The 27,705-nt window shown below is 37.0% G+C and overlaps 1 protein-coding gene across 1 annotated transcript in view; it reads right to left on the bottom strand.

Moving 5' to 3' along the window:
* Positions 1–27,103, bottom strand: part of LOC149226805 (truncated transcription factor CAULIFLOWER A-like) — a 92,268-nt gene extending 65,165 nt beyond the window's left edge. Inside the window, exons 1-2 of the mRNA XM_089375367.1 lie at positions 26,916–27,103; positions 26,644–26,828 (exon numbers count right to left, since the gene is read on the bottom strand). Coding sequence (XP_089231493.1) covers positions 26,644–26,828 — 185 coding nt within the window. The 5' untranslated portion in view covers positions 26,916–27,103. The remainder of the gene's footprint in view (positions 1–26,643; positions 26,829–26,915) is intronic.
* Between the last annotated feature and the right edge of the window lie 602 nt (positions 27,104–27,705).

Genomic DNA, 27,705 nt, shown 5'->3' on the forward strand with positions numbered 1-27,705 from the left:
CAGTGGAAGAACTTTAACTAAGGGATTTCCACCCAGCTAGCCCAATCTCAAACTGGGTCCAAGCCCACGGATTTAAACAATAAAAGGATAGGTGGAGTCAAAGAGAGAGAACTGCTTAAGCGTTGGGTTTGTGTGAAACCACATTTGTTGAGGGATTGTTCGCATCACCCTAGGTTCATTCAAAATATCCATGCTATTTATGGGGCAACAAGAGTGAACGATATTGCCAGAAACATTCCAAGGATAAGTGTGGCACTAGAGGATAGTAAAGTAGAGTAAAAATCCACTATGATTGAGGTTAAAGGCACCATTTTAAGCCATTATGTTTCTTTCTTAATTGATCGAAGGGCTAGATTTAGTTACATTAGCCCTCAAATTGTGGAAAATGTAATTGAAAATTGAAAAATTCAAGATTGCATGGGATGTATAGTTAGCAACCGGCACAAAGAGAAGGGTAACTAGCCAATTGAAACAGTGTCTCATAGACTAAAATGGTCATTCCACAAAAGTAAACCTAAATATACTCCCCTTAAGGTCCAATGATGTGTTAATAGGCATGGACTAGTTGGAAAAACATGGATCTATCATAAACTATTTAGAGAAAACAATAAATTGTATAAGTTAGGAGGGACAAACCCAATTAATAAAAGGTATAATGAAACAAATTCAATTAGAAAGATCTCAACTTTATAATTGAAAAAGAGCACAAGGAAAGGGTGTCAATTATTCGCAGTCTATGTTGAAGCAAGTGAGCATCAAACAGAAAAACAAAAGTTAGTTGACCTACCAATCATCAGGGAATTTCAAGATGCTTTTCCAAAAGAGATACCAACGTTTACCTCCCTGCAGAGACATAGATTTCTCCATTGACCTAGTGTGAGGAGAAACCCTAGTGTCTAGATCACCTTATCAAATGAGCACTCCAGAATTACTGGAATTGAAGATACAGAACTTACACTAACTACTCGATAAAGGCTATATTAGACCCAATGTGTCACAATGAGGGGCTCCTTTGTTATTTGTGAAGAAGAAGGATGGCACATTCATAATGTGCATAGATTACCGAAAGTTAAATAAATTGACAACTAAAAATAAATACCTATTTCCCTGTATTGATGATATGTTTGATAAAGTAATAGGGGAAACAATATTCTCAAAAATTGATTTAAAGGCTAGGTATCACAAGTTGAGAATAAAAGATGAAGATATTCATAAAACAACTTTTTGAACCATATATGGTCACTACGAATTTGTAGTGTTACCATTCAGTCTTACCAATGCACCAGCCACATTTGTGTTAATGAACAACATACTTAGTAAGTACCTTTATAAATTCATGTTGGTATTTATAGACGACATTCTGGTGTATTCCAAGAATGAAAAAGAGCACAAGCAACATCTGACATTGGTGCTGCAAACCTTAAGAGAACATAAGTTATATGTTGAGTTTAGTAAATGTGAGGTTTATAAGGCCATAATACAATATTTGGGCCATGTCATTCCAAAAGAGGTATTGTTTGTTGATCCTGAGAAGGTAAGGGCTATTTTAAATTGGCCCATACCTAAGGATGTGTCAGATGTCTGATCATTCATTGGGATTATAGGATACTATAAAAGATTTATTGAAGGGTTCTCTAGACTAGCCTACCCTATTACTTCCTTACAAAAGAAAGGAACAAAGTTTGAGTGGATATCCAAGTGCTAGGAAAGTTATGACAAATTAAAACATTTGCTCACAGTGGCCCATATTTTGAAAATTGCACATCTGAAAAAGGAATTTGTTGTATGCACAAATGCTTATTTGGAAGGTTTAGGAGGAGTCTTGATGCAACAAAATTTAGTAGTGGCCTATGAATCTAGGAAGCTAAAATCGCATGAAAAAATCTATGAAGTATATGATTTAGAATTTCTTGTTGTAATCCATGCTTTATGGATGTGGAGACACTACCTATTGGGAAAAAAATTCACCTTTGTAACCATACTATCTTGAAATATTTTTTTAGTTAACCAAATCTTAATGCTAGCCAAGCTAGGTGGATGACCTTTCTTAGTGAATTTGAATTCGATATCAAACACATTAAAGGAAAAGAAAAGAAAATAATAGATGCCTTAAGTAGACATGAACATGCCCTAATGGAAATATATGTTAGCAGTGTCCATACAGATTTTATGGAGCATATTAGAAATTCAATACATGAGGATCATAACTATATGGAAATTAAATAGAAATTGCAATAGATATAAATTCCATATTATGTCGAAAACTCAAAAAAGTTGTTAACATACAGAAGTAGATTGTATGTTCCGAATGTAAGTGTTCTAAAATGGATAATATTAGATGAATATCATAATAAATTGTATGTTGGACACCTAGGATATTAAAAGATGATAATTGCACTAAGGAAGGAATTCTATTGGCCTTGCATGAAAAAGGAAATGGCAAAATACTTGTCTAAATGCTTAGAATGCTAGCAGGTGAAGGTAGAACACCAACACCCAATAAAACTACTAACGTCATAATTTTTCTTGCATTGAAGATTTCTTGTCTAAGTTCAAGACCCTTAGATATCTTTTGGAAGGTGTTAAGGTTAAGAAAGAAGATAGTAACCTTATTTATTCCATCCTTACTAAGTTGGGACCAACCTACTCTGTATTTGTTTCCACCTTCCATTCTACAAGAGAAGCCTTCATTTCTCAAGGAAAAGACTACAAGCCCCCTTCCTTTGACTCTTTTTGTGATTCTTTAATAAGAGAACAAGAAAAACTCTTACACCTTGGTCTTCTTAATCTTGGAAACTCTTCCAAGAAAGCGTTAGCCACCCAGCAGCAACCAAATTCAAAGAATCCTAAAAAGTCATATCCTAAAAAAAATGGTCCTAAACCAAACAAGGGTCCTAAGAATTTTCAGCCCCAAAATGAAAAATCATTTCAACAAAATGATAAGACAAATAAAAACAAAGGGAAGAAGACTGATAGACATTGCAATTTTTGTAATCGAGATGGGAACTTAGAATCAAAATGCTTTAAGAAGATGGAAGCCTTGGAAGCAGCAATGAAGAAGCATAACATCCATTTGGGGCAATCTTCAACTTCAACTTCATCTTCAGGAATGGCACTTTCTGCATGTGGTTGTCAAGCATCTCGGTCTGGCTATGCATTAAATGTATCTCCCTCTTCTCATTCTCATGAGTGGCTCATTGATTCTGGAGCTTCTTATCACATGGCCAAAAACAAAGCCATGTTTTCTTCTTTAAATGATTGTAACACCAAAAATATATATGTTGGTGATGATAGATCTCTTAATGTTGTAGGGACTGGAACTGTTCATCTAGACAATGGTCAGTTTAATGATGTATTATGTGTTCCAACCTTATCCTGCAACCTTCTATCTGTATATCAGATAACTCATTCAGGTGAAGGTAAAATCGTTGAATTTTCACCTCATGATGTTGTAATCAAGGACTTAAAAGATCCTAAACAGATTTTGGCTACTGGCATTGCTGATGATTCTACAAGGTTGTATAAGTTTCACAACTTTGGGTCATCAAATCTTCCTTCAGTATTTGTTGCTCATAATGATGAAGCGAGCAAACTTTGGCATGAGCGATTTGGTCACTTAAACTATCGCTCCCTTCAGCATCTATGTAAAGAAAATATGGTGACAGGTCTTCCTATGGTATCTTGCAGAGATGGTGTTTGTTCCGGATGTGTACTCGGAAAACATCATCGGGACAGTTTTGAAAAACGTGCCTCTTGGCACGCCTCAGCCCCTTTACAACTTGTGCATAGTGATTTATGTGGTCCACTTCCAGTTGTGTCATTCTCTGGTTGCAAGTATTTCTTAACTTTCATTGATGATTTCTCCAGACGCACTTGGGTATACTTCTTAAAACTCAAGAGTGAAGTATTTAACACTTTTTTGGCCTTCAAGGCCTTTGTTGAAAAACAATCTGGACATCAAATTCTTAAGTTAAGATCTGATAATGGCGGAGAATATGTTAAAAACACATTCATCAACTATTGCACTGAGAATGGAATTCAAATTCAACATACTGTTCCATACACTCCACAACAAAATGGTGTAGCTGAAAGGAAGAATCGCACCTTAAAGGAAATGGCTAATTGTATGCTACAATCTAAAGGACTTGGTCTTAGTTTTTGGGCAGAAGCAATTAACTGTGCAAATTACATAATAAATCGCACTCCTACTAAGGCTTTAAAGAATATCACTCCAGAAGAAGCATGGAGCTCAATGAAACCAGATGTAAGTCACTTTCGTGTTTTTGGAAGTGAAGCGTGGGCCCATATTCCAGATGAAAAGCATAAAGCTTTAGAACCTAAGAGTGAAAAATGTACTTTTGTTGGATATTCTGAAGATGTCAAAGGCTATAGACTTATTCCATTTAAGTCCAAAAATGTTATCATTAGAAGAGATGTAAAATTTGATGAAAATATATCGGCCTGCGAGCCTAGTCTGGCAGATGTGCCACCTCTCCCTATCTCTTCTACCTTTGAAAACATTTCTTCTTCACATGATGAAAGTGAGGATGACAATCCTCCCCCACCATCTCAGGATCCTCCTTCAGCTCCTGAGCTTCCAAAATGGGTTCATGCTACTCGAGATGCAGCAGGTCATCTTGCCGGTGATCCTATAGATCAGCGACGCACACGTTCTCAGTTCGAGAGAGCCTCTTCTTTACTGGCTCAAGCTCCAGTAAATTATGATCCTGCCACCTTTGGAGAAGCTTCAGGCCATCCAGATTGGGAAGCAGCTATGAATGAAGAATATCATTCATTATTGGCAAATGATACATGGGATCTTGTTCCTTTACCAAAGGGACGAAAACTTGTTAGATTCAAATGGGTTTACAGAACCAAGTATGGACCAGATGGGAAAGTTGATAAACATAAAGCTTGTCTTGTTGCTAAGGGCTTTTCACAGGTTGAAGGCATTTACTACACTGAAACCTTCTCCCCTGTTGCCAAAATGAACTCTATCCGCCTTGTTCTTTCCCTTGCTGCCTCTTTCAAATGGGAAGTCCATCAGATGGATGTTAAATCTGCCTTCTTGCATGGGGACTTGCATGAAGAAATCTATATGGAACAACCCATTGGCTTCATACAAACAGACTCCAGCCTTGTTTGTCGACTTAAGAAATCCCTTTATGGTCTCAAGCAAGCTCCTCGGGCTTGGTATGCCAAAATGGATAGCTTTCTTTTAGAATCTGGCTTTTCTAGGTGTCATTCTGACAATACTGTCTACACCAAGAAAGTGGGCAACTCTCTTATCATCCTTGTTCTTTATGTTGATGATCTTATCCTTACTGGTAGTGATCCCAACCTTATAAACCATGTGAAGTCTAGCCTCAAAAGGAAATTTGAAATGACAGACTTAGGACACTTACACTATTTTCTCGGTCTTCAAGTCTTGCAATCCAAGGAGGGTATTTCCCTTTCCCAGTCCAAGTATGCTTGTGATATTCTACGTCATTTTCACATGGAAGACTGTAATCCAGCCCCTTCTTCCTTTCAGTCTGGAGTCAAACTCTCAATCACTTGTACTTCTCCTGAAGTTGATGCTACCTTATACCATCAACTTGTAGGAAAACTTTTGTATCTAACCCATACTCGTCTTGACCTTTCCTTTGCTGTTGGCCTTGTTGCTTGGTTCATGCAAAACCCCCGTGAAAGTCATTGGAAAGCAGCTAAAAGAATACTTCGTTATGTTCGAGGTACAGTTCAGTTTGGGATTCATTACAGTGCCAAAGCATCTCCTCTATTGGTTGGCTTCACTGATTCCGATTGGGCTGGTGACCCTGATGATCGGAAGTCTACTGCCGGTTATGTGTTCACTCTTGGTTCAAGACCTATTACATGGGCTTGCAAGAAACAGGGTGCCATTTCTCTTTCATCAGCAGAAGCAGAGTATCGTGGTGCCGTAGAAGCTAGTAAGGAAGCCTTGTGGCTTCGTCAGATCCTGTCAGAGTTTGGCTTTGAGCAGCAGAATCTGACTACACTTTGGTGTGATAATCAAAGTGTCATTCAGCTATGCAAAGATCCAGTCCAACATCAGCGCAGCAAACACATTGAACTGCACATGCACTTCATCAGAAAGCTCATTCACGACCATGTTCTTGAAGTGCAATATTGTTCAACAGATGATCAAGTTGCAGACATCTTCACAAAGGCTCTCACAGAGGCGAAGTTCACTAAACTTCGATTTATGGTTGGAGTTCAGGAAGTTGTCACTAAGGGGGGATAGGCTCTAGTGCCTCCTTCCTTCTCCTATTGTGTCATATTTGTAAATCCTTCAATCCTATCCCAAGTTGTTCTTAAGGGGGGATGTTAGGATATTCCGACACATAGGAAATAGTTAAGTACAACTTGGTCTAGTGTAGAGTTAGGTAAATTGTGTTTCTTTACCATTGTACATTTTGTAACTTACAATTCGACGGTCACGATATGTAGTGATCTGACGGTTCATTCTCTCCTCGGTATTACCGACACTTGATCCGTGGCTTGACACCCGATTGGTCCATGAATTCTATTTAAAGCGCATGGAGGGTCATTTGTAGGGTAATCCGTGCATGAGAGAAGCTTATATAAATTTTCATTCTTTGATTAATAAATTGCCTGAAGTGGCCGTGTTGGCTCAGGCCGTGGACTGTTTCCCTCTTTGAGGGTTTTAACCACGTCAAAAATACTGGTGTATTGATCTGTGATCTGGTTGTGAGCGGTGTCCTTTTGGTGTTCTTTCTGAGGAACTTACCCTGTAAATTCCTACACCCACTACCCATTCCAGAATGGAAATTGGAAGTGATCTTACTAGACTTTATTATAGGATTACCAAAAACAAAATGACAACATGACTCCATCATGGTAGTGGTAGAAATGGTAAGCAAGGAAGCACACTTTATATATGTATAGTATACCTATGGAACAACTTAGATTGCAAACATTTTTATGAAGGGGATTTTTCAATTGCCCGGAATACCGAAAATGATAGTATCTCACATGGATACTAAATTCATTTCCAAATTTTGGAAATATTTATTTGGAGGCATTGGGACACATCTAAATTTTAGCACCGCATATCACCCCAAACTAATGGGCAGATGGAGAGAACAAATCAGATTTTAGAGGACATGTTAAGAATATATGTCATCGATAGACCTACTAAATGGAAATATTTTCTACATTTAGAAAATGTTTCCTGCAATAACTGTTATCAAGATTCAATAAAAATGAGTCCCTTCAAAGCCTTATATGGAAAAATATTCCACACACCTTTTAGTTGGAGTTAGCTGAAAGACATGCTAATACTAGGACTAGATGCATTGCAAGAAATGGAAGAAATAGTGCAAAAAATTAGACAAAACATAAAAGTTTCATAGGACATACATAAAAGTTATACAGATAAAAAGAGAACTCACAAGGAATTTAAGATTCAAAATCATGTACACTTAAGAGTTATACCGAGGAAAAGCACCTTAATGATACGAATCTATACCAAATTAGAACCAAATTTATGGGGGGCCTTTTGATATTTTGGATAGGGTTGGGCCAATAACATATCAACTAGAACTGCCCAACCATATAAAAGTACACAATGTTTTTCATGTATCTTTACTGAAAAAATATGTCCATGACAATTCTCATATAATTGATTGAAATTTGATATAGGTGGAACTATGAGGATGCTTCTTGGCATAGCTGCTTTACATATTAGATTGGAGAGATATCTTGCTCCATAATTGAGTCATCACTCAGGTTGAAGTGCAATGGAAGAATTTTACAATGGAGGAGGCTACCTGGGAGATAAAAAACAAAATGCGAGAGGCCTTTCTAGCATTATTCCAAAAGGGAAGAAATTATGCAATGAACATTGAGGACAATGTTGAATAAAAAGGGGGGAAGATGTAATACCTATTTGTTCTTTATGTTAATGATTTTCTATTCTTATTCCTATACTATTTTTAGGTTTTATGGTTAAGGAAGACATGTTGAATTTGTGAAACAATATGATCAAATTGAAATTAATGTAATGTGATTAATATATTATTATTAATCAACATATTGTTGGAAATTACTCAAGGAAAGAGCACCAGAGTCAAAATATTTCTTTCCAGAATGAAACAGCTTTGGAAGGACAAATTCAAGTTGCACCTTCCCTAAAAATCTCCTAAAATTCCTAGGAGAAATAATTGGAACACATGGTTTCCAAACCAATGGTATTGACTAGTTCACCTAATAAGGAACATTGTAATGCAACAAAAACCTAATGGCAGACATGTGGTAAAATCGGCAGGGAGGATTCAAGAAAGGCAAGGGTGCAGACAACAGAGAGTCACAGCAGAAGACAAGCCAGACATCTGGGAGCCACAGTGATGACAAAAGAGGTTAGGAGGGGAGAGATCCCCCCCTATCAGGATGCAGCAGCAGGGAAAGGATAAAACAATCAGTTGGCAAAGGAGAAGCAGAATTCTGGTCCGGTTTTGGGAGCGACATGGCAGGCGAGCAGACAGGGAAAGTGCCTGCCATGTGCGGAGGAGAAACCAAGATTTGTAATCCCACCAAATAAACTGGAAAGATATAGAAGCTACATGAAGGATCATGCCCTTATCTATAAGTTTGTCAGTGTCTGGCTGTCCGAAAGAGACCTTACCAGATGGATTTAGCAAAAATGGCAACCCCAAGGACACATCGAGCTAAAGTTGGGAGCTAAAGGCTTCTTTACGAAAATCTTCTCTAACCTGCAAGATAAAGAAAAAGTGTTTGAAAATGGCCCCTATTTTTATTATAATGTTGGTCTTTTTATGAGATATTAGGAAGAGTGCTATAACCCTGATAAGGAAAAAAATTTAGCAACTCCAGTATAGGTTCGATTATTTGAGTTACCTATGGACTTCTAAGATCTGGAAATCTTGGAAGGGATAGGGAACACTATAGGTAGTTTTGTGAAAATAGCGGAAACTACGAAGAAAGGAAGGTATACATCGTATGCCAGGATATGCGTGTATATGAACATTGCGAACCCAATCCCAGGCTCTGTGGAACTAGAGTACCATGAATAAGTCTGGCAGCAAAACCTATACTATGAGCATATACCGTTTAGATGCCGTTGATGCCATGAATATGGACATCTAGTTAAGGAATGTCCTATTACAATGGAAGAAGAATAAAGGAAAATTAAGCAACAAAAGAAAGGGCTAGTAAACCAGGAAGGATTCCAAGAGGTAAAAAGTAGAAGGAAAATAACCAAAGAAAACTCCAAAGAAGACAAGAAGGAAAAAGAAACAAACCCAGGAAAATCAAATAGCTTTGAAATACTACAGGAAGAGGGGGAAGATGAGGATCAAACAATGGAAAATCAGGAAGATAAAGAGTCAGACAATAGCTCCAGCAATGAAAGATCTCACATAAAGAGGAAAGCCCCGAGTGAGGTCACAGACAAAGGCAAAGAACAGGCCGAACAGGCAGAACAGATGGAGACAAAAATGGAGATAACTAGGGATGATCTCAGTAAAGAAGAAGAAGTTCTGAGAAAATTATTAAATGAATGGAGGAACCTGGATGAGAGATTTATCCTGGAAGACCAGAAGAGGTTGTATGCAGAAACCTTCCAGCAGTATATAGCTAAACAGGAAAAAGGTAAAGCTGTGCCTGAGGATTACCAAGAGAACCAGAAGGACAGTAGAACAGATCAACAAGGACAAATCAAGGGTGGGAAAAAAAGAGGGAGAAAAAATCTTAAAGACTCCATACAACTAATGGGAGAAATGCTGGTGAATACAGGGAGAGTGGTTCCGCTTTCAGCGGTGTTTCAAAACCTAAATCAAACCCCTCAATGATTTTGACATCCTGGAATATTAGAGGCCTGAACAGCAAAGGGAAGCAGAGACATTTAGCGGAAAGATTGAGGAAAGACAAACCACAGATAATGCTTATTCAAGAAATGAAAATTTCAGGCCAGAAGATGGAGGACATACTCAATAAAATAAGTCCAAGATATGAGCAAGTAACCATAGATGCTAAAGGAAGTGTGGGAGGGATAACAGTAATTTGGAACCCAGCAGAAGTCCTATCAGACTAGTGGATATGGATGCCCAGAATCCTGACTGGCAGATCCAGTCTCATTGGGCAAATTGAATGGGTTGTAGTGTCAGTAGTCTACGGGCCCCACACCCCAGTAGATAGAGGCCTATTCCTCAGTCACTTGCAAAAACTAAAGAATATGCACCAGGAGCAAAGGTGGATTATTGCAGGAGACTTTAATATGATAACATCTAAAGAGGAGAGGAAAGGAGGATTAAGGAGGGAAGACTTGGAGATGGAAAGATTTAGAGATGTCCAAACAGACTTAGGTCTGGTAGACATACCAACAATAAATGGAAAATTCACCTGGAACAATAGAAGAGGTGGGAACAAACAAATAGCGTCGAGATTAGATAGATTCTTGGTCTCTGAACACATAATAGGTATGGACATCTTCTACGAAGCCTCCATCCTCCCCTCCATAGGGTCAGACCATTGGCCAATTAAACTGGAAATAGCTATGAATAATCAGAATAAAAAGAGACCTTTTCGTTTTGAGTCCTTTTGGCTAAGAGATCCAGAATTCTTAAACAGAGTAAAAAATTGGTGGCAAGAGAGCAAAAGGGGAACGGAAGGTAGAAACAAAATGCACACGTTCCAAATTAGACTCAAAGACATAAGGGGAAAAATTAAAAAATGGAATAGGGAGGAATTTGGCAACATTCAAAACGAGAGAGGGAAATTACAATCCAGAATGGAAGGAATTCAACAACAAATCATTGAAACAGGAAGAAGTGAGGAGTTGGCCGAGGAGGAAGGAAGGATAATCAATCAATTAGAGGAAAGATGAAAGCAAGAAGAAATTCTGTGGAAACAAAAATCACATGTCTAATGGCTGAAAGAAGGGGAGAAGAACTCCAAATTCTTTCACAAAGCAATGTTGAACCACAGAATCTTTTCACTGAAAGATAGTCAAGGAAACAGAGTGTTGCAACATGAAGAAATGGAGAAGCTCCTGGTGAACTATTTCAAAGGGATCCTAACAGAACCAAACATTAGTAGGGAGGAGGAAATCGCCAGAGTTTGCCAACATATACCTAAAAAAGTAACTAGAGAACAAAATCTGGCTCTACTCAGGGTAATTACAAAAGAAGAAGTGGAGGAAGTGGTTAATAGAATGGCAAAGAATAAGGCCCCAGGACCTGATGGATTTACCATCGAATTCTACCAAGCAGCATGGAGTTTTATGGGTAATGACCTGTTGGACCTAGTGGAGGAATCAAGGTGTACAAAGCGTATGCATCAGGGCCTTAATGCCACCTTCCTAGCTTTGATTCCAAAGACTGGAAAATCGGATGAACCTCAGGGATTCAGACCAATATCTCTATGTAATGTAGTGTACAAAATATTAGCAACAATTATGGTGAATAGACTCAAGCCTATTCTGCCCGACCTCATTGCACAGGAACAAACTGGTTTTGTAAAAGGTAGGCAGATAACAGATGGAATATAGTAGCCCAAGAGGTAATCCACTTTTTGAAAAACTCTTGAAATCAAGGCATGAAAATCAAATTAGACCTGGCAAAGGCTTATGATCACCTTAGTTGGGCGTACCTAGAAGGCATCCTAAAAGCTCATGGATTTGATGAGAGATGGGTGAAATGGATCTTGTCAATGGTGAGCACACCGGTGATGTCAGTTATGTTGAATGGAACCCCTTCCAAAGCTTTTAACCCTTCAAGAGGGCTCAGACAGGGAGATCCCCTATCCCCGTTTCTCTTCATCCTAGCAGCAGAAGGGTTGGGCAGGCTGGTAAAAGCACGAGTAGCTAGGGAACAGATAAAGGGGCTAAGAATATGTGGGAATGATCTCCCCATAACACACCAGCAATTCATAGATGACGTAATGATTTATGGCCAAGCCTCACTTAAGGAAGCCCAACAGATCTTAAAAACCTTATCTGAGTTCACCCAAGCATCCGGGACAGAGATTAATAAAGAGAAATCAGAAATATTTTTCTTTAATACATAGGTAGCGGCCCAAAGATTTCTGGCTCGAACAATGGGATTCAGAATTGGAAGTTTCCTAGTGAAGTATCTGGGTATTATGCTTAATGAGCACCAATATAGGGTTGCTAACTGGGGACCTCTAATAAGTAAGATCAGGAAAAAGATGGACAATTGGACATTCTGGTCATTGAACACCCCCAGTCGGATAATTCTTCTAAAAGCAGTTCTTCAATCCATCCCAATTTATCAGATATCGAGCCAAGTTGTTCCCAAGTCCATCAGCCATAAACTAGTAGCCATGTTCAAGAAATTTTTATGGCAGGGAACCAGTAAAACCCGAAAATGGGCTTTACTTTCTTGGGAGTGGCTAAGCAAGCCAACCAAAGATGGAGGATTAGGCTTGCGGGACCCCTACTTACTCAACCAAGTGATGGGGGCGAAGCTATGGTGGAGGTGGACTCAGGGCGGCCAAGACCTATGGAAGGCAATCTGGGAGAGGAAATATGAAGCTACTGAGCAACCAGAAGATAGGATGAGAAGCCAGACAGAGGAAAAAGGCTCTGCAATATGGAACTTAGCGAGGAGTAATAAAGAGCTGATAAGAGAATACAGCTTTTGGGAGATAAGAGAGGGGGACAAAGCTAAGTTTTGGGAGGAATCCTGGCAACAACGAGAAAAGCTTATCCAGAAGGAAGCCCTTCAAGTCATCCAAGTATTCACTTCCCAAGCAGAGGGGGAAGTGGTCGGAAAATTTTGGAAACCAGGTATAGGGGATTATTGGCGAAATTGGAAACAGAAGGAGGATTGGGTCACGGCCCTCGACACTAAAAGGTGGGATGATTACCACAAAGAAATGGCAACCTATAAATTAGCGGTCAAAACAGGGCCAGATATCCTAAGATGGGGAACCTGAATACAAGGAACCTTTTCTATAGTAGAATGGTATTACTTAAAAGCAAACCAGAATCCAAAGACAGAGACAAAGAAATGGAAAATATTAGGGAAAATAAAGCATTGGCTTAAAGTCACTTTCTTTTTATGGATCATGTTTCATGGTAGGGCACTTACCTGGGATCAATTACAAAGAAAAGGGAAGCAGGGACCATCACGATGTGCCTCTACAATGAACAGGAGGAGATGATGGAACACCTTGTGAACAGATGCATTGTCAGCAACACCCTATGGGAAAGACATCACTAGATGTTTGGGCACCACTATAGGAACTTCCAAAACATCAAAAACACCTTGGAAAATTGGCCAAAGAAACCTTACCAACACCCGGTGTTAAACCGTGCATGGATGTTGTCTGCTGGGTTCCTACTCTGGAATATGTGGAAGGCACGGAACAGTGTGATCTTCAAAGAAGAAAAGAGAACCTCGGTAGAAATATGGGAACAAATAATCAAGAACATGAGAGAAACAATTTTAATGGAACATTGGAAGGAAGAGGACTGGAAGGTCATACAAATAGAGGCGAAGATCTTGCAGCAGCTAGAATTAACCCAAAGCATGATTGACAGCTACCAAAGAAAGGACCAAGTCAGAGAGGTTGAAGAAATTAAATAGTATAGGCATCCCCCACAGGGATTTGCAAAATTAAATTTCGACGGGGTGGCAAAAAACAACCCGAGAGAAGCAAGCATGGGGGGGTTTTTAGGAATGACAGAGGAAAAACCTTGAGAATTTTCTTGATGGACTATGGAGAGGCGGCTAATAACGAAGCGGAACTACACGTTGAAGTGTGGCCTTGAAATTGTGATTCAGGAAAAGTTTTTAAGTCTCCAAATTGAAGGAGACTCAAAACTGGTGGTGGATATGGTAAATCAGCTGCAACAAAAAAAAAACAACGGAAAGAATAAGTAAGATTTGGTGAACAAAATGGCTCATCAGTGAAATCGGGAAACTAATTACCAGAATAGACTATTTGATCCCCACCCATGTAAGATGCTTAGGCAATCAACCAGCAGACTGGTTAGTAAACTAGGGAAGCAGGAACAGGGGAAAGTTGATAGACAGCAGAGGAATGGAGCTTTTGTTATCGAAGCAGAGAGAGCAACTGTAGAAACTTCTCGACGTCGATAAGGGTGGCCATGGCAACTTTGAGGAGAACTGTCAGGAAAATTTATTAAGTGGCAGATGTGGGGAAAGATTACAATAGGTGGTGACAGAAAGGATAATCGTGGGAAAGGACAGGGGCAGTGCAAGTGACGGAGCAGGGCAGCTGACGGGGCAGGGAAGGGTAGGATCACCGGAGGGGGCAGAAGAGAGAACCGAGACGCCATTAAGAAAGGACTTGGAAGGAGCGTGGGGAGTCAGGACAAGAGGTCGCGAAGGGTTGGAAAGTGGCAAAGGTAGTACAGAAAGGGTACAGCAGGAGCAGCCGGGAGAATGTAGTAGTTATGACGAGTAAAGGTGGCCAGACAGGTAGAGACAAATCTCGAGGAAGGGACGCGGGGATGAGAGCAAGGAAAGATAAAGGATAGGTGGCAGTAAGGATGGAAGGATGGAGGGGATTAAACAAACAAGGGCATGAGGTGGCATTAGGATTTTTCATGCAGCAAAGCATGAAGCAGGAGAGAATGACGAAAGGTGGCAGCAAGGCGCAGAGTTCAGACCAAAGCTATGATACCGGCGAGGAAAGGTGGTATGTATATTCATTATCCTACCCTGCTGCTCTTGAGATAGATAGAAGTAGGAATTTTTGTTATTCCTCAGAGATGTCCATGAAAATGAAGCCGAAAGGTAGACGTAGGCAGGGTATAGGCAATCCCAGATATGGGAAGAAAGGTCTCTACTCCCCTAGATATGATGGTGCCCTGGGTAGAAAGAAATACGGGTCTCTGAGAAAGGAAAAATCCAAACCCAGGAAAGGCTGCAGGGTGGGGAGGGTTGCTAAGTCGGGAAGAGTAGGGTTCCCTGCTGGCTGCAGGAACCATGACCATGTCTGCTACATAGGCAATTTAAGTAAGGCCAAGAGTAGAACTCCACCGACAAACAGGTGGGAAAGCAGTTTCCCCCGACAGTCGGGGAGAAGAGATATTATGGCTAAGTACATAGAAAAACAACAAGAGGGGCATCGAGGGAAGTACAGAGAAGTAGAGAGAGGAGGGAAGGTAAGGGGTTGTTTTGTAGGGGAGGTCGCGGAGTGGCCAGGAACCTTTTATCAGAAGCAAACTCGGGATCACCAGATTCATGAAAGGGTGGTAAGTGAGTGGGTTGACGTAGAAATTTGCAACAGAGTTACTGACTTGTGGTCTCTTGTCTTGATAGGTAGGCAAGACACAACCAAGAACAGTTTCTAGGCAAATAGCAAGATGGCTCCGAAGAAAGAGAAACAAGTTCGGACCCAGGAAGATGGATAGAGCAGTAACCTGAAGCGGTGTGGAAGGAAACCAGAGGCAGAGAAAAGAATGTATATGATAAATGCTTACATGGCTAGGAATTCCCCAGAAATCCAGGAACAGATAAATGGGTGGGAATGGGAGCTGAGATCCATCAGCTCAAACAAGGAGATTCCTTAGGTGGAATGGGAAGATTTAATACCAGATCTAGGAAATACCAGGAACCACAATTCTCTATTTAATAAGTCGATCCAACATTATTGGATTATGAAGCACATGGTAGCCAGGGCTATGGAAATGAACCAGGCAATCTGGGAGGAAGAAGAGGAGGAAAGGAAGAAGAGGGAGGAGCAGCTCAGGAGTCAGACACAGGAAGAATTGGAAAATATAAAGTCCACACTCCTGAAGGAAATTGCTGAGGTTCAGAGCCAGGCCACGAGCAATAATCAAATTCTGGGAAAAATGGAACAAATGCTTCAGGAAATGAAATGGGTTCTAGAGCAGAAGAATGTGACTCTAGGTTCAAGTGCCATGGTGCCCACCCCGGTTATTTCTTCTGATGAGGACTGATGAAGCTGGTTTCTTGGCTCGTTTTGTTTGAAGTACTGTAGTAAATGAACTGTTTCTGGATGTTTTATTATAGATTAGTAGATAGAATAATTAGTAGGGTTAGCAAGAACAGACATGATAGAACCAAGGAGATGAACATTTTTAAATTTTGGTCGGGGTATAATGCTAATAGGTGGCTGCCTGGTTTCCTGCGGGCAGGCTAGCCACCTAGAACATATGAATGTTGTAAGTAATTTTGATTTTCAAATATAGAAAGTAGTAATGCCTAAGTTCACAAAAAAAAATAATTGAAAAATAGTTGATTTATTATGATGGGATAAATAGATCATAATAAACTGCTTAGTTGGGAAAAGATACTAAGTTGAGGGTGAATAAAGCATTGTGAGGGACAAGGGTAGGCTTTAAAGGAAAAGGAAAGTACCTTTTCCGAAAAAAAAAAAAAAAAAACTAGGCAATTAGGTTGAAAGACCAAAAAGGTAGGACATTGCCAAAGATCTGCTAGGAAGGAAATTTATAAAATATATCATACATGAATCAATGAGATTGTTGATTCAATTGGAAATAAAATCCTATATCAGGGGAGAACTAGTGGATTTAGTTTGTGGTCAGGAGGAGCATGTTTCATTCCTAAGTAATTTCCCAAGTAGAAATTATGGTTCTCTGTATTGTTAATATTTTTCTTTAATTTAATTTAATTTACTTAAAAAAAAATGGAATGCATCTAGAATGATAATTTCATGGCAATCGATGGAAAATAAAGGTTTATTTCACTCTGCGTAATATATTATTACCTTATGGATAAAAATAATGCAAATCACTTTTGGTAAGAAATTGATTTAACCACTGCATGTGTTGCATGAAAGAAAAGAAATTAAAATTAAATAAACTTACCACAATTCCCTGCAGGAGAATGTTATGGGAAGCTTGTCCATTCAAGAAAATTTTTGGTTTCTCTCCTAGAATTTGGCGATGGAACCAATTCACAAAACCATAGGAAAAGTGGCAAAAGCTTAATAAAATGATCTCTGGTGATAATTTTTTCTAGCTCTAATAGTATCAAGAGCTCATCAACTATCTCCAGAGTAAAAAATGCAAATTCAAACATATTCTCCTTTTCCAATCGACTTTTTTTAGATCTCATGTGACCACAATGTCCCAAAATCTACCAAATTTTCCTGAGTGGAGACATACCTCATGAAAAATCTTCAGAAATTTACATAAAGTTATTGAGTATGAAAACCACAACAAATCCAACAAGTATGTGAGGCCAGTGCATAGAAGTCATCAATTTAGGCCTCTCTCATACATAAGCAAAATGGTGGCTCCCCCCTCACCTATCAGTGCAGCCAATTTATTTCCCTTCTCAATTGGTGGCTTTAATTGATATATAGTTCTTTTCAATAACAATAACAATCTCGCGGTTCTCACTCTACAGCATCCAAAATGAGTAGCCTACAATTTCACTTTCAACCACAGAAAATAGTTGATGCCCTTTCAACACCTCCACCTCAACTCCACATAAATTGAATGTCATCTCTTGACATTTAGCTTCCAAAAAACAAAAGCTTCAATGCACATCCTAGCAAAGAGGCTTCAATGCTCCTCTACTTTTCCATCACTCCTTTCCACATCCAGCTCAACTCATCCACAGTAGAATATTCACACAACCCATATACTCACATATTTACACCTGCACTAATCTACTGTAGAGTAATTATTATCACATCTCTCTCACAAATGATGAGCCCTCCCTTAAGTGAGTTAACCCAAATCCAGTGGCTCTGATACCAATTTGAAAAACAATTTTCACACCAAAACTATGCTGCATTTTATTAAACATCAACAATAAATAGAACCAGTATTGGATGAAGATACAAATTCTATCTTAACCATACAATCAACTAGTTTAGAAAATATCTCAACCAAACACCAAAGTAGGTGCTATATTAGTTGGATTAAATCTCTCAGATCCAACTAATTAAAAATCACACAACAATTTCATTTACGATGACGAATCTGATTAAATGTGCATAAGACAAGTAGGAGTTAAATCTTCAAGTTTAGTTCCATGTTTTCAGGGTGGTAGTGAATCCACCATAGATTTAGTGGATTGTCCAACACCCCTCTAATGTACTTCAATTTGGAGTAAGGCTCTCATACCATGTTGAGGTTAGCTATCACACCAAAACTCGCATGCACTAGTAAACTTCCAAATAAGTAGTGTTACCTAAATTTGATACCATGTTCAAGTTTCCCATTACACCAAAACCCATAGACAATAATAAAGTTCTAAACTTATAACATTATCTTGAATGGAAAATTAATTTCCTATTCTGAGAATAAGAATTAAAATTATCTTAAATTTACTGTTAGTCCCATATTCTTAAAATGACCATCAATTCTGAAAAATACCATCATAAATACAGGGAAACGAAAATATAAAAAAGGGCCACAAAACTGTGAAGTGGAACCAAAGGTGATAAATAAACCCCACTTTGTTGATGACACGATTGAGTAGTTCAATTTTAAAGTTAAGGATCATTTTAAAGTAATTTTGGAGGAAGAGATACCCATTTCAAATCTCTAAAGGATAGAGATGCACCCACTTGTTTAAGTTGGTGGTGGATAGATATAGAAAAATCTCTATAAATGACATCAAACATATTCCAAACCACATAAAAAATGATGAGAATTATATGGGATATCCTATTCAACTGAATAAAAGACTATTAGATTCATTGTAATAGGTTGAAAGTGCAGGAGAATTCAGTCTTTATAAAATCGCATAGGCAATCCTCTAGTTTATATACTTTATTTTGGGAAGACATTTCTATATTAAATTTTATGTTTCTTGGGGCATAAGCTATAACAGTTCATTATTATTTTTGGAACTTTTGTTGCTATAATGTATGAGGTTACTACAGGGTAGGGTTAAAAGATTGGAACTTTTGCCATGACGTATCAAGGATACTACTAGCTAGGGTTAAAAAAATGATGATGGTAAATAGATATTGGCCCCCAATTTATATATATCAAAAGTGTAATCTTTTATATATATAATTTATTTTTATTAAATATTATATCTTTAATTATAAAAAATTATATTTATTTCAATAATTAAATTATTAATTAGTAAACTAATAAAAATAATTAATAATTCATTTTGCTAATTTTTTCCTCTGTTACATCGGAACCACTCCCGAGAGGTGGGAAACCCATACCAATGGTTTCCGCACTCTTGGGATCTTTGAAACTATATGGGAACATTACGTTTTCAATGAGAGCTGCAACGGGACCTCGAGACAGTTTCAAAAGCTTTGAAGACTATTTTTTTTGGGAGTTTCAACGTTCCCTAGGCTTGGGGAATATAAAGCTCGTAGAGAAATACACTGAACTACCCACAAAACATGAACCTATGTTCAAACCTTCACAGGAGGAAAGGCCAAAGACATCCTTAACACCGATATCCTTAATTAAGAAAATGGAGCAACCCCTTGATGGGTTAAGGAAGCGTGTGGCACCTCGACATAAGGGCGATATCTCGATGTCATGTTGATGAATATTTGTTTTGTTGTTTATGTATATATGTCACAAAGTATTGTGTGCATATTGTATGTGGCACTCAATGCTTAAACATTAGAGTTTCTTTTTCTCTTAACAGTAAGTAGAGAAACATATGTAAAATTGTTTCTTTGTATTTTTAAACCAGATTGTTTCAATGACTAGTCGTGTGTCAGAGAACTGATAATGAACTTGAGATTTTATATATATAAAAGGGAGAGACTCAGGGAGAGAGACACCTAGAGAATATATTTAAATATAAGAGAGGTTATATATTTATTATTTATATATTTGAATTGATTTTAGTATTTCAATATTTTGATTCAATATTAATTTTGATTATTATATAGATGATATAATTAAAAACATATTTTTTATTTTTTATTTTTTATTCTTTTATTATATAATATACCGTGTTAAACACACATGGAATGTGAACATCAAATATGAAAGATAAATATTGAATGCTTATATTATTCACATGATATATATTTATACTGCATTGGAGTGACCCTTGGATTCATCTTCCAAGGTCTTTTGGACTCCCTTTGGTTGTTCAACTTCCACACCTTAACCCTTCGCAGATTAGGTGTCCAACATTCCCCCTACTTAATCCGAAGGGGTGTGCGTAAGTCCAAGAAGAGATTTATAATACAAAATGTGCAAAAATGCATGGTAGCACTAGGTTAAATGTGCTCTCTAAAATGTTGGCATAAGGTGTTGTTTAAGGATGACCACCAACACTAGAACGCTTAGTGCAATTCCCAGAACTCTTCCAAATCTGGCATGAGGCTGAAGTCTTCAACTAGAGTAAGTTCTCCTAATGTTTTGAAGATGGATACCTTCGACCTAGAAAGGGAGGTCTCACCCAACATAAAAAGGGAGAACCTCAACCTAAAAATGAAGATCTCAACCTGCGGTGGTTTAAGGATGACCACCAACTCTGGAATGCTTAATGAAATTCTTAAAACTCTTCCAGAACTGGTAGGCGGTTGAAGCCTTCTCATAGAGGAAGTGTCCTCAACTCTTTGAAGAGGAAGAAACTCAACCTGAAAAGGGAGGTCTTAACCCCGCATATATGGTTTAGGGCTAACCACCAACCAAAGGCATGCTCAAGGGCATCTTTGTCTCTGGCTACAACTCTAAATTTGGTATGGCATGTTGTGGCTCAGGTTCACTTGATGTGGCTTTGAAGCTTGTATATGACCATGACTTCCCCCCTTGTCAGATATAAGGTGAGAAGATGAAGATATCTCAACTGTAAGACTTTTCAATATTCAAGAACAAATCTTGTTGTGTGAGTGAAATACCTTCTTGGTTGTTGAAGCCCATTTCCAAGAAGCTATCCATCCAAGATGAAGATTTGTTTTTGCAGGAAATTTGTTTTTGAAGCATCTATTTGAAGAATGAGTGGTTTTATGACAATGCTCACATGGATGAAGATCAAAACAGTGATCTTTTAGATGGTCAACTCGGTCACAATGTTGGCATTTAACAACTTTTGGCTTCAAATGTGGAGTAGAATCTGGAGGTGAAGGTGAACCATTATGAAGAAACCCATCACTATGGAACTAGATGGGCTTGAGTAATATGGAATATGAAAGGATGCCTCCTTATCATATCCAAGACCTATTTTGTGTTTTTTGTGGAAAAACTCTTCCCAAGGTCTGATGATTGGCTGAGGAAGTGTGGGTTGAACATCCACATCAGCACGCAAATCTCCTCCTAAGATGGGCTCATTGATTTGATCAATTTCTAGTTGCTAATAGGAGTCAACTTCAATGTCATTTCCTTGACCACTTTATGGTAGCTGAATGGTAGTCTCTTTCAATCTCAATAAGTTGAAAATGTTGGTTACGCTATTGTAACTCATCTCTTTGTAACTATGATTGAAGTTGCAAAAACTCTATTTTTTCACGTGCATTTTGCAAATAGGTTTGAATGTCTGAAAGAGAAGCTTTGCTAATTTTGACTGTGTTGTCAGTAGTAGACTTGATTAGAGTTTTCAGTAACTCTAATAAGCCATGAATTTTCGCCATTATTCAACTAACTCAGGTCAACAAATGACCATAAATGTACTTCTAAGGGTAGATATTTAGCAACTTATAATCTTTACAATGTTGCTACACAAACTTCTACAATGAATTGGTTATATTTTTGCAATGAATTGGTTAGATATAGATATATAAGGAGCAAGAACTATGGAATATAACATTAATCCAATGGCTCTGACCACACCATATACAATCCACGGCTCTGAGCATCACTAAATAGGAAATTTGGAATACAACATTTAGTTAAGGCAACACTAGAGTTCAGGGTCTTTAGTGCACAGTTTTAGTCAATGCACCAAAATTTTGACCAGCCTATATACTAGACAACTTAAGGCTTATATACTAGACAACTTAAGTACGAAAAAATGGGTTTCGGTTTCAACCGAAAATGCACATGCTCTTTATTTCAACTAGGGTTTTTGCTTTAATAAAAGCGGTACACTTAGAGCTTCCAAAGCAAATATTTACACTTTTATGTAAGAAAGATGACTCCAAAATTTCTGTCGAAAAATTAGGAATTCAAATCTGCAACGTAAGCCATCAAATTTAAAATCTTGAAGGCCTTATATCTATATTTTCATTCGAGTGAGTATGGGACATTTGAAATTTGATTGAAGTCATAGAGACTGCCTATACTCACATTTTTCTGTCTTTTATTGGAGCTATTAGACAATAAAGAAATGCGCTTACAAATTACAGAATTTGGCAAGTTTACATATCTGTTGTTGAAATGCCCAAATCTTTTTTATTCTGCTATTTTTATTGTGTACGCGAATGCAATATATGTTCCAGGCACTCCAGCCACTACAACACTTCTCGGAAGACTCGCAGCAACTGTTCCAAGGCCACGACCTGCGAGAGCTGGTGCTATTATGTATGCCTTAGATGAGATGTCTACCTCTTTGCTGAATGCACTTGTCACACCCACTTTGAATCTAATCAGTTGGTTTTAGCCGCATTTGACTTGATGGAGAGTCGCTTACATGCACATTCTTGGGGTTTAATTGACCCAAGTCCCCAATTTCGACTCCATCTCATCGCAATCATGCATATAAAATCATATCAGATCCCTCAGATAATTTAAACAGAGGGCTTGCTATATAGTTCTAAAAGTGGAAAGGATTAATAGAGCAGTGTGTTGGTTAGAATCCTGTTGGATCAAGGTTCCAATCTCATCAGCCACACTTTCTATGACAAAGATGACTCAGGTAACGACTAGCAAGACCACGAAGTCATTCACACACACATTTCAAACCCAGTACTCTCAATCATGGAGAGAACGTGGTAAACCACTGGAAGAACGTGCTGTTAGCATTGTAGAAAATAATCACGGGGCTCTAGCAATATAGCAATAGTATTACGGTGCATTAGATCATATGATGAGGACTTCAATTAACGCAGGAAAACCAGGGCACGAAATAAACTATCGCACAAAGAATCAAAGATGAACACAACTCTATTCAACTCAAATGAATCACGACTTGCTCAACGCACAAAGATGCTTCAACGCTAGAATATACTTAACAATGCCTGCTCTATCATAGACACACTAGCTTTTCATCTCTTGGTATCTAAGGGATTTCAACGGAAACAGTGGAGGGAAGTCGAAACATCTTTCCTGGATGAAGACTACACAACAACAAATATGTCATGTGCAGAGAATGCCTAGAATGATAGAGTGGGCACAAACATTACATTCGTACTCAAGAGGTAAATTGTCTTTTTCAAAAGCTTTACATTGTATTTGACTGAATTTCACAATACAAGTACTGCAAATTTAGTTACTGGTAAAGTAACAAATTTGACAAGAGGCAGAAGAAAGGACCATGCAGCATAGATTTTACAGACTCCTGAGAGTGCCCAGGTCTAAGTGTAGAGCCCAAGAGGCAGTACTGACAACAGAGTTAGGATTTCATCTGGGCTGAGAGAAATTCGAGCGAAACATACATCCAAAAATAATGTTGAGCAAATAAATTGACACTAAATTTGCAGGGGAAATGGCAGACCTTTAAGCAGAAATCATAAACCCGATCTATTAGTTCCTCAAAATCAATAGGAGTGCTTGTGCATTTGTTTTTCTATTTGGGACAGTGGATAGAGAACCCGACAAGAATCTAGCTAAGAGAGGTCAAAGGTACAATTCACAACCAGAAATAGGCATGCACACAATAATGGTACTTCTACAAGAAAGAAGGCAGAATTAATATGCACAAAGAGGCCACAAAACCAGTGGCTCAAATTTGGGTAGGGTAGGAGTACGTCTGCTCTGATACCATGTTAAACACACATGGAATATGAACAATAGATATGAAAGATAAACATTGAATGCTTATAGTATTCACATGATATACATTTATAGCACATTGGAGTGACCCTTGTATTCATCTTCCAATGTCCCTTGCACTCCCTTGAGTGTTCAACTTCCACACCTTAACCCTTAGTGGATTAGGTGTCCAACATACACCTCCTCACCGTTTCCTATAAATTTTAAAGAAACCTCTAGCCATTATAAACACCCATGCCCAAGTTCTCAATGTTCTTAAAAAAACTCATACGACATAGCTTTCTTCATATTATATAAATTTAAACTTCATATTATGTAAATTCAAATTTGAAAATATTAATTTTTTATTAAAACTTTATACATTGTAACTACAATCTTCTCTATATACAACTCTATTTCTTATGATTTATAAATTTTTATAAAACTCTTCATCTTGAATCAAGCTTTTCATTAAATTCATTTTTCATTTTCTCATTAGATTTATGGTTATTCAAAATACTTATCTATAAGTTGCTTCACTCTTATGTTGCTTTAAGATCAATTTTATATGGTTTAGGTTAAAGTTTCATAATTAATACTAATCATGAAAGAGAATTACATAATTGCAGTTAAAAAGAGGATTGAGTTATTGTTTGTAAATAAATTTATAAAATTTCATTCCATTTAAAAATATATATATAAATAAATAAACTCAATAAAATTATAAAACTAATTTAATCATATAATTAAAAGTTTAATATATATAGATATATCAAAACTTTAATTGAAATTATATATATATAAACTTTAAGTGAATTTAATTCTATATTTCTATTTTATATTGATATGTTAGAAAATCAATAAGTATGAATAATGACTCTTTGATAAAAGAAATTAAAGAATTCCATAAAACTTTGTTGAAGAGATACATGAATTAAATGAAAAAATTCAACAAATCTCTAATCTAAATTAGTAGTATTGAAAATTTTTGAAAGATACAAATTACCAACAAATCATATCAAATTAAGTATGTGTGAAGAATAATTCTCCAATAAAAAAATAGATAAATATATAAAACTATTAAAAAATAATAATAAATAATGAAAGAATCTTAACCAACCTTTTATATAAATTACTAATAATGGAAAAAAAAATCATACTAATATAACTATACTCTAAATATATAAATTACTCATAGTGGAAAAAATCATACTATTATAACTATACTTATTATTATAACTATACTATAAATAATAAGGATTTCTTAAACTATCTCATGTACTTATGGATCGATTTTAATAAAGACTTTTTAAATCATTATATGTCACATTAAATTTAATATATTAATTTTTTTTAAACATATATACTTTGTATATAATTTTATCTAATTTTAAAGTTGAAAAAAAAATTATCAATCATGATTTATCATAAAATCGGTCATCTACAGTATTAAAAATATAACTACATAAAACTTAAGATAAACAAATCTAATATGAAAAATCAGAGTTTGACTTTCAATATTGGCATCTTAACCTTAAAAATCTTAAAAAACATTAAAATCAATATAAGAATGAGACAAAACAAAAATACTACCTATGTTATAACAAAAAAAAATCATTGTCTGCCTTGAACATTAATAGTCATTGTCTTAATTCAATGACTAACATTTTCCAGATGTGATATGAAGAGATTATTGTGATAGAACATTTTCTATATCATCTTCTCTATTTCTCATATCCCTAATTCTCCTTTCTATTTCTCAGAGAGCCTTAATTCAGTGTTTAACATCTTCGAAATGTGAGATGAAGGTTACTTTCTAAGAACATTTTGGAAAACCTTCCCTATGTCATCTTGTCTATGTCTCATGTTTGCAGTTTCACTGCTGCCAAGCAAAGTTTTGACATTTCACAAATTGCAGTTTCCCTGCTGCAAAGCAAAGTACTCCCATTTCTTTGACAGTTCAAAAATTGCAGTTTCACAGCTGCAAAGCAAAGTATTCCCATTTCTTTGACATTTAAACTTGTGAAAGTTTGCTTTGCTGTGCAGACTGCTTGCTGTTATCGCCCTATCTCACACAGGAAAACTTTCACATTTCAACTTAGTTCACTCTCATGTACGATGCTGGTTAATACCTGAAGTATAGTTTTGTAACGCTGTTTATCCCATATGATGCAGCTTACACCAACTGTTTTCCATGTATTTTATCAACGTAAATTTTTTTTTATATATATATATATATATATATATATATATATATATATATATATATATATCGTAATGTTCGAAAATATTACCTATGATATATCCATATATCGAATTATATTTTTGTAATTTATTATTTTATATAAAATGAAACCAGATATAAAAAGTCGTGTTTTATAACATTATTATAAATGTTATAGTTACTGTTACAATTATCATTGTAACATGTAATATTAATATTTCAACGCAAAATGAAAAGTAATGCTAAATGTTATCATTATCACATATAACATGAAGATCCAAAGGTAAGATGAAAGGAAATTTGTTTAAATAGCATCACCAAGAGGTAGCATTAAGATTTAAACTTAATCAAAAGTCATGTTTAAATCAGTAAGTGATATAAAAACTTATTATATACAAACTAAGACTTCAAATTTCAATTTCTGTAATTTCTAGGACATTAAAACATTCATTTCTGGCTCTGAAGTATCAAAATTATTTTCGTTCAAGGCTGCTGGGGAATGATTTCTATGGACACCAGAAGAAAACGATTTCAATATTCATTTAAAATGCGTAAGGTGAAATGAAACAGAAGAAGAATTACGTACTCGGATGTGCTGGAGTATTCAGACATTCTCCCAGCTGCAGAGAAGATAACAACGCCAACGCTTGCATCGCACAGTATCGATAACTCCCGGGCCTTCTTCAGCAACCCACGTCGCCTCTTTGTAAAACAAACATTCCTGCTCGCTGCATTTTCTATCCTCTTCATTTCTCGTTTTCCCCGCCCCATCTGCTGGAAACAACAGCGCAAAGGAAATCATCACATTAAACCTCATCATGAACCCTAAAAACGCACGCAACGCACAGGGTTTCATACCGTTCGACAAAGATATGTGGACGCCCAAAATTAGAAGTCTCAGAAAACCCGGGAGGATTCTGGTCATGTGATAGGGCAAACCCAAAAGAAGTAGTCTCGGAGTTTGCACAGCCACGCACCATCTACAGAAAGAAACAGAATGTGCATCTATCGCTACAGTCCATCTATTTCAAGGAATAAAATTAGCCATTTCTCTTCTCACGAAATTCAGCATTGGAAGTCGTGAGATTCCAATAACCTAATCGGTTTGTGTGGGTTTCTAGCTGTCAGCCCCAAATGTTATGGGAGGTTGAGAATGTAGTCATTTTTGGTCCATTAAATTATCCTCAGAGTGTAACAACCAACTTTCATAGCTCGGGAAATGAACTATTCTAACGGGTATATTTACATAGGTTAGCACAATTTTGGCTATAGCATTTTATTAACTGGTACATTGTTTGTATTTTATTAACTGGTATATTGTTTTTTTGGACAATTTTGGGGATAGTTTCTCATTAATTTTAGTCTCAAGGGTTAGTTCAGTTGGTCAAATTCTCGTTGCTAAGTATCTTGTCAGTTGAGAGGTCACTGGGTAGGGCCACCCAATGTTTGTGAATCACTTTAAAAAAAATCTCATTCACTGACAGATTGTTTTGCTACTATTTTTCTATTCAACATTGGGGCTTATTCAATTTAGTCTCATCCTAGTTTGAGGAAACAAAGGCTCATTCAATTGAGGCTCATCCTAGTTTGAAATAACTAAAAAGAAAATTAACTTGAAAAACAAAAAAGAGAAGCCCTAAGATTCCAA

The sequence above is a fragment of the Pinus tabuliformis genome, chromosome J (assembly GCF_031772625.1).
Source record: "Pinus tabuliformis cultivar Carrire ecotype Pingquan chromosome J, CPIR1, whole genome shotgun sequence".
Lineage (NCBI taxonomy): Eukaryota > Viridiplantae > Streptophyta > Pinopsida > Pinales > Pinaceae > Pinus > Pinus tabuliformis.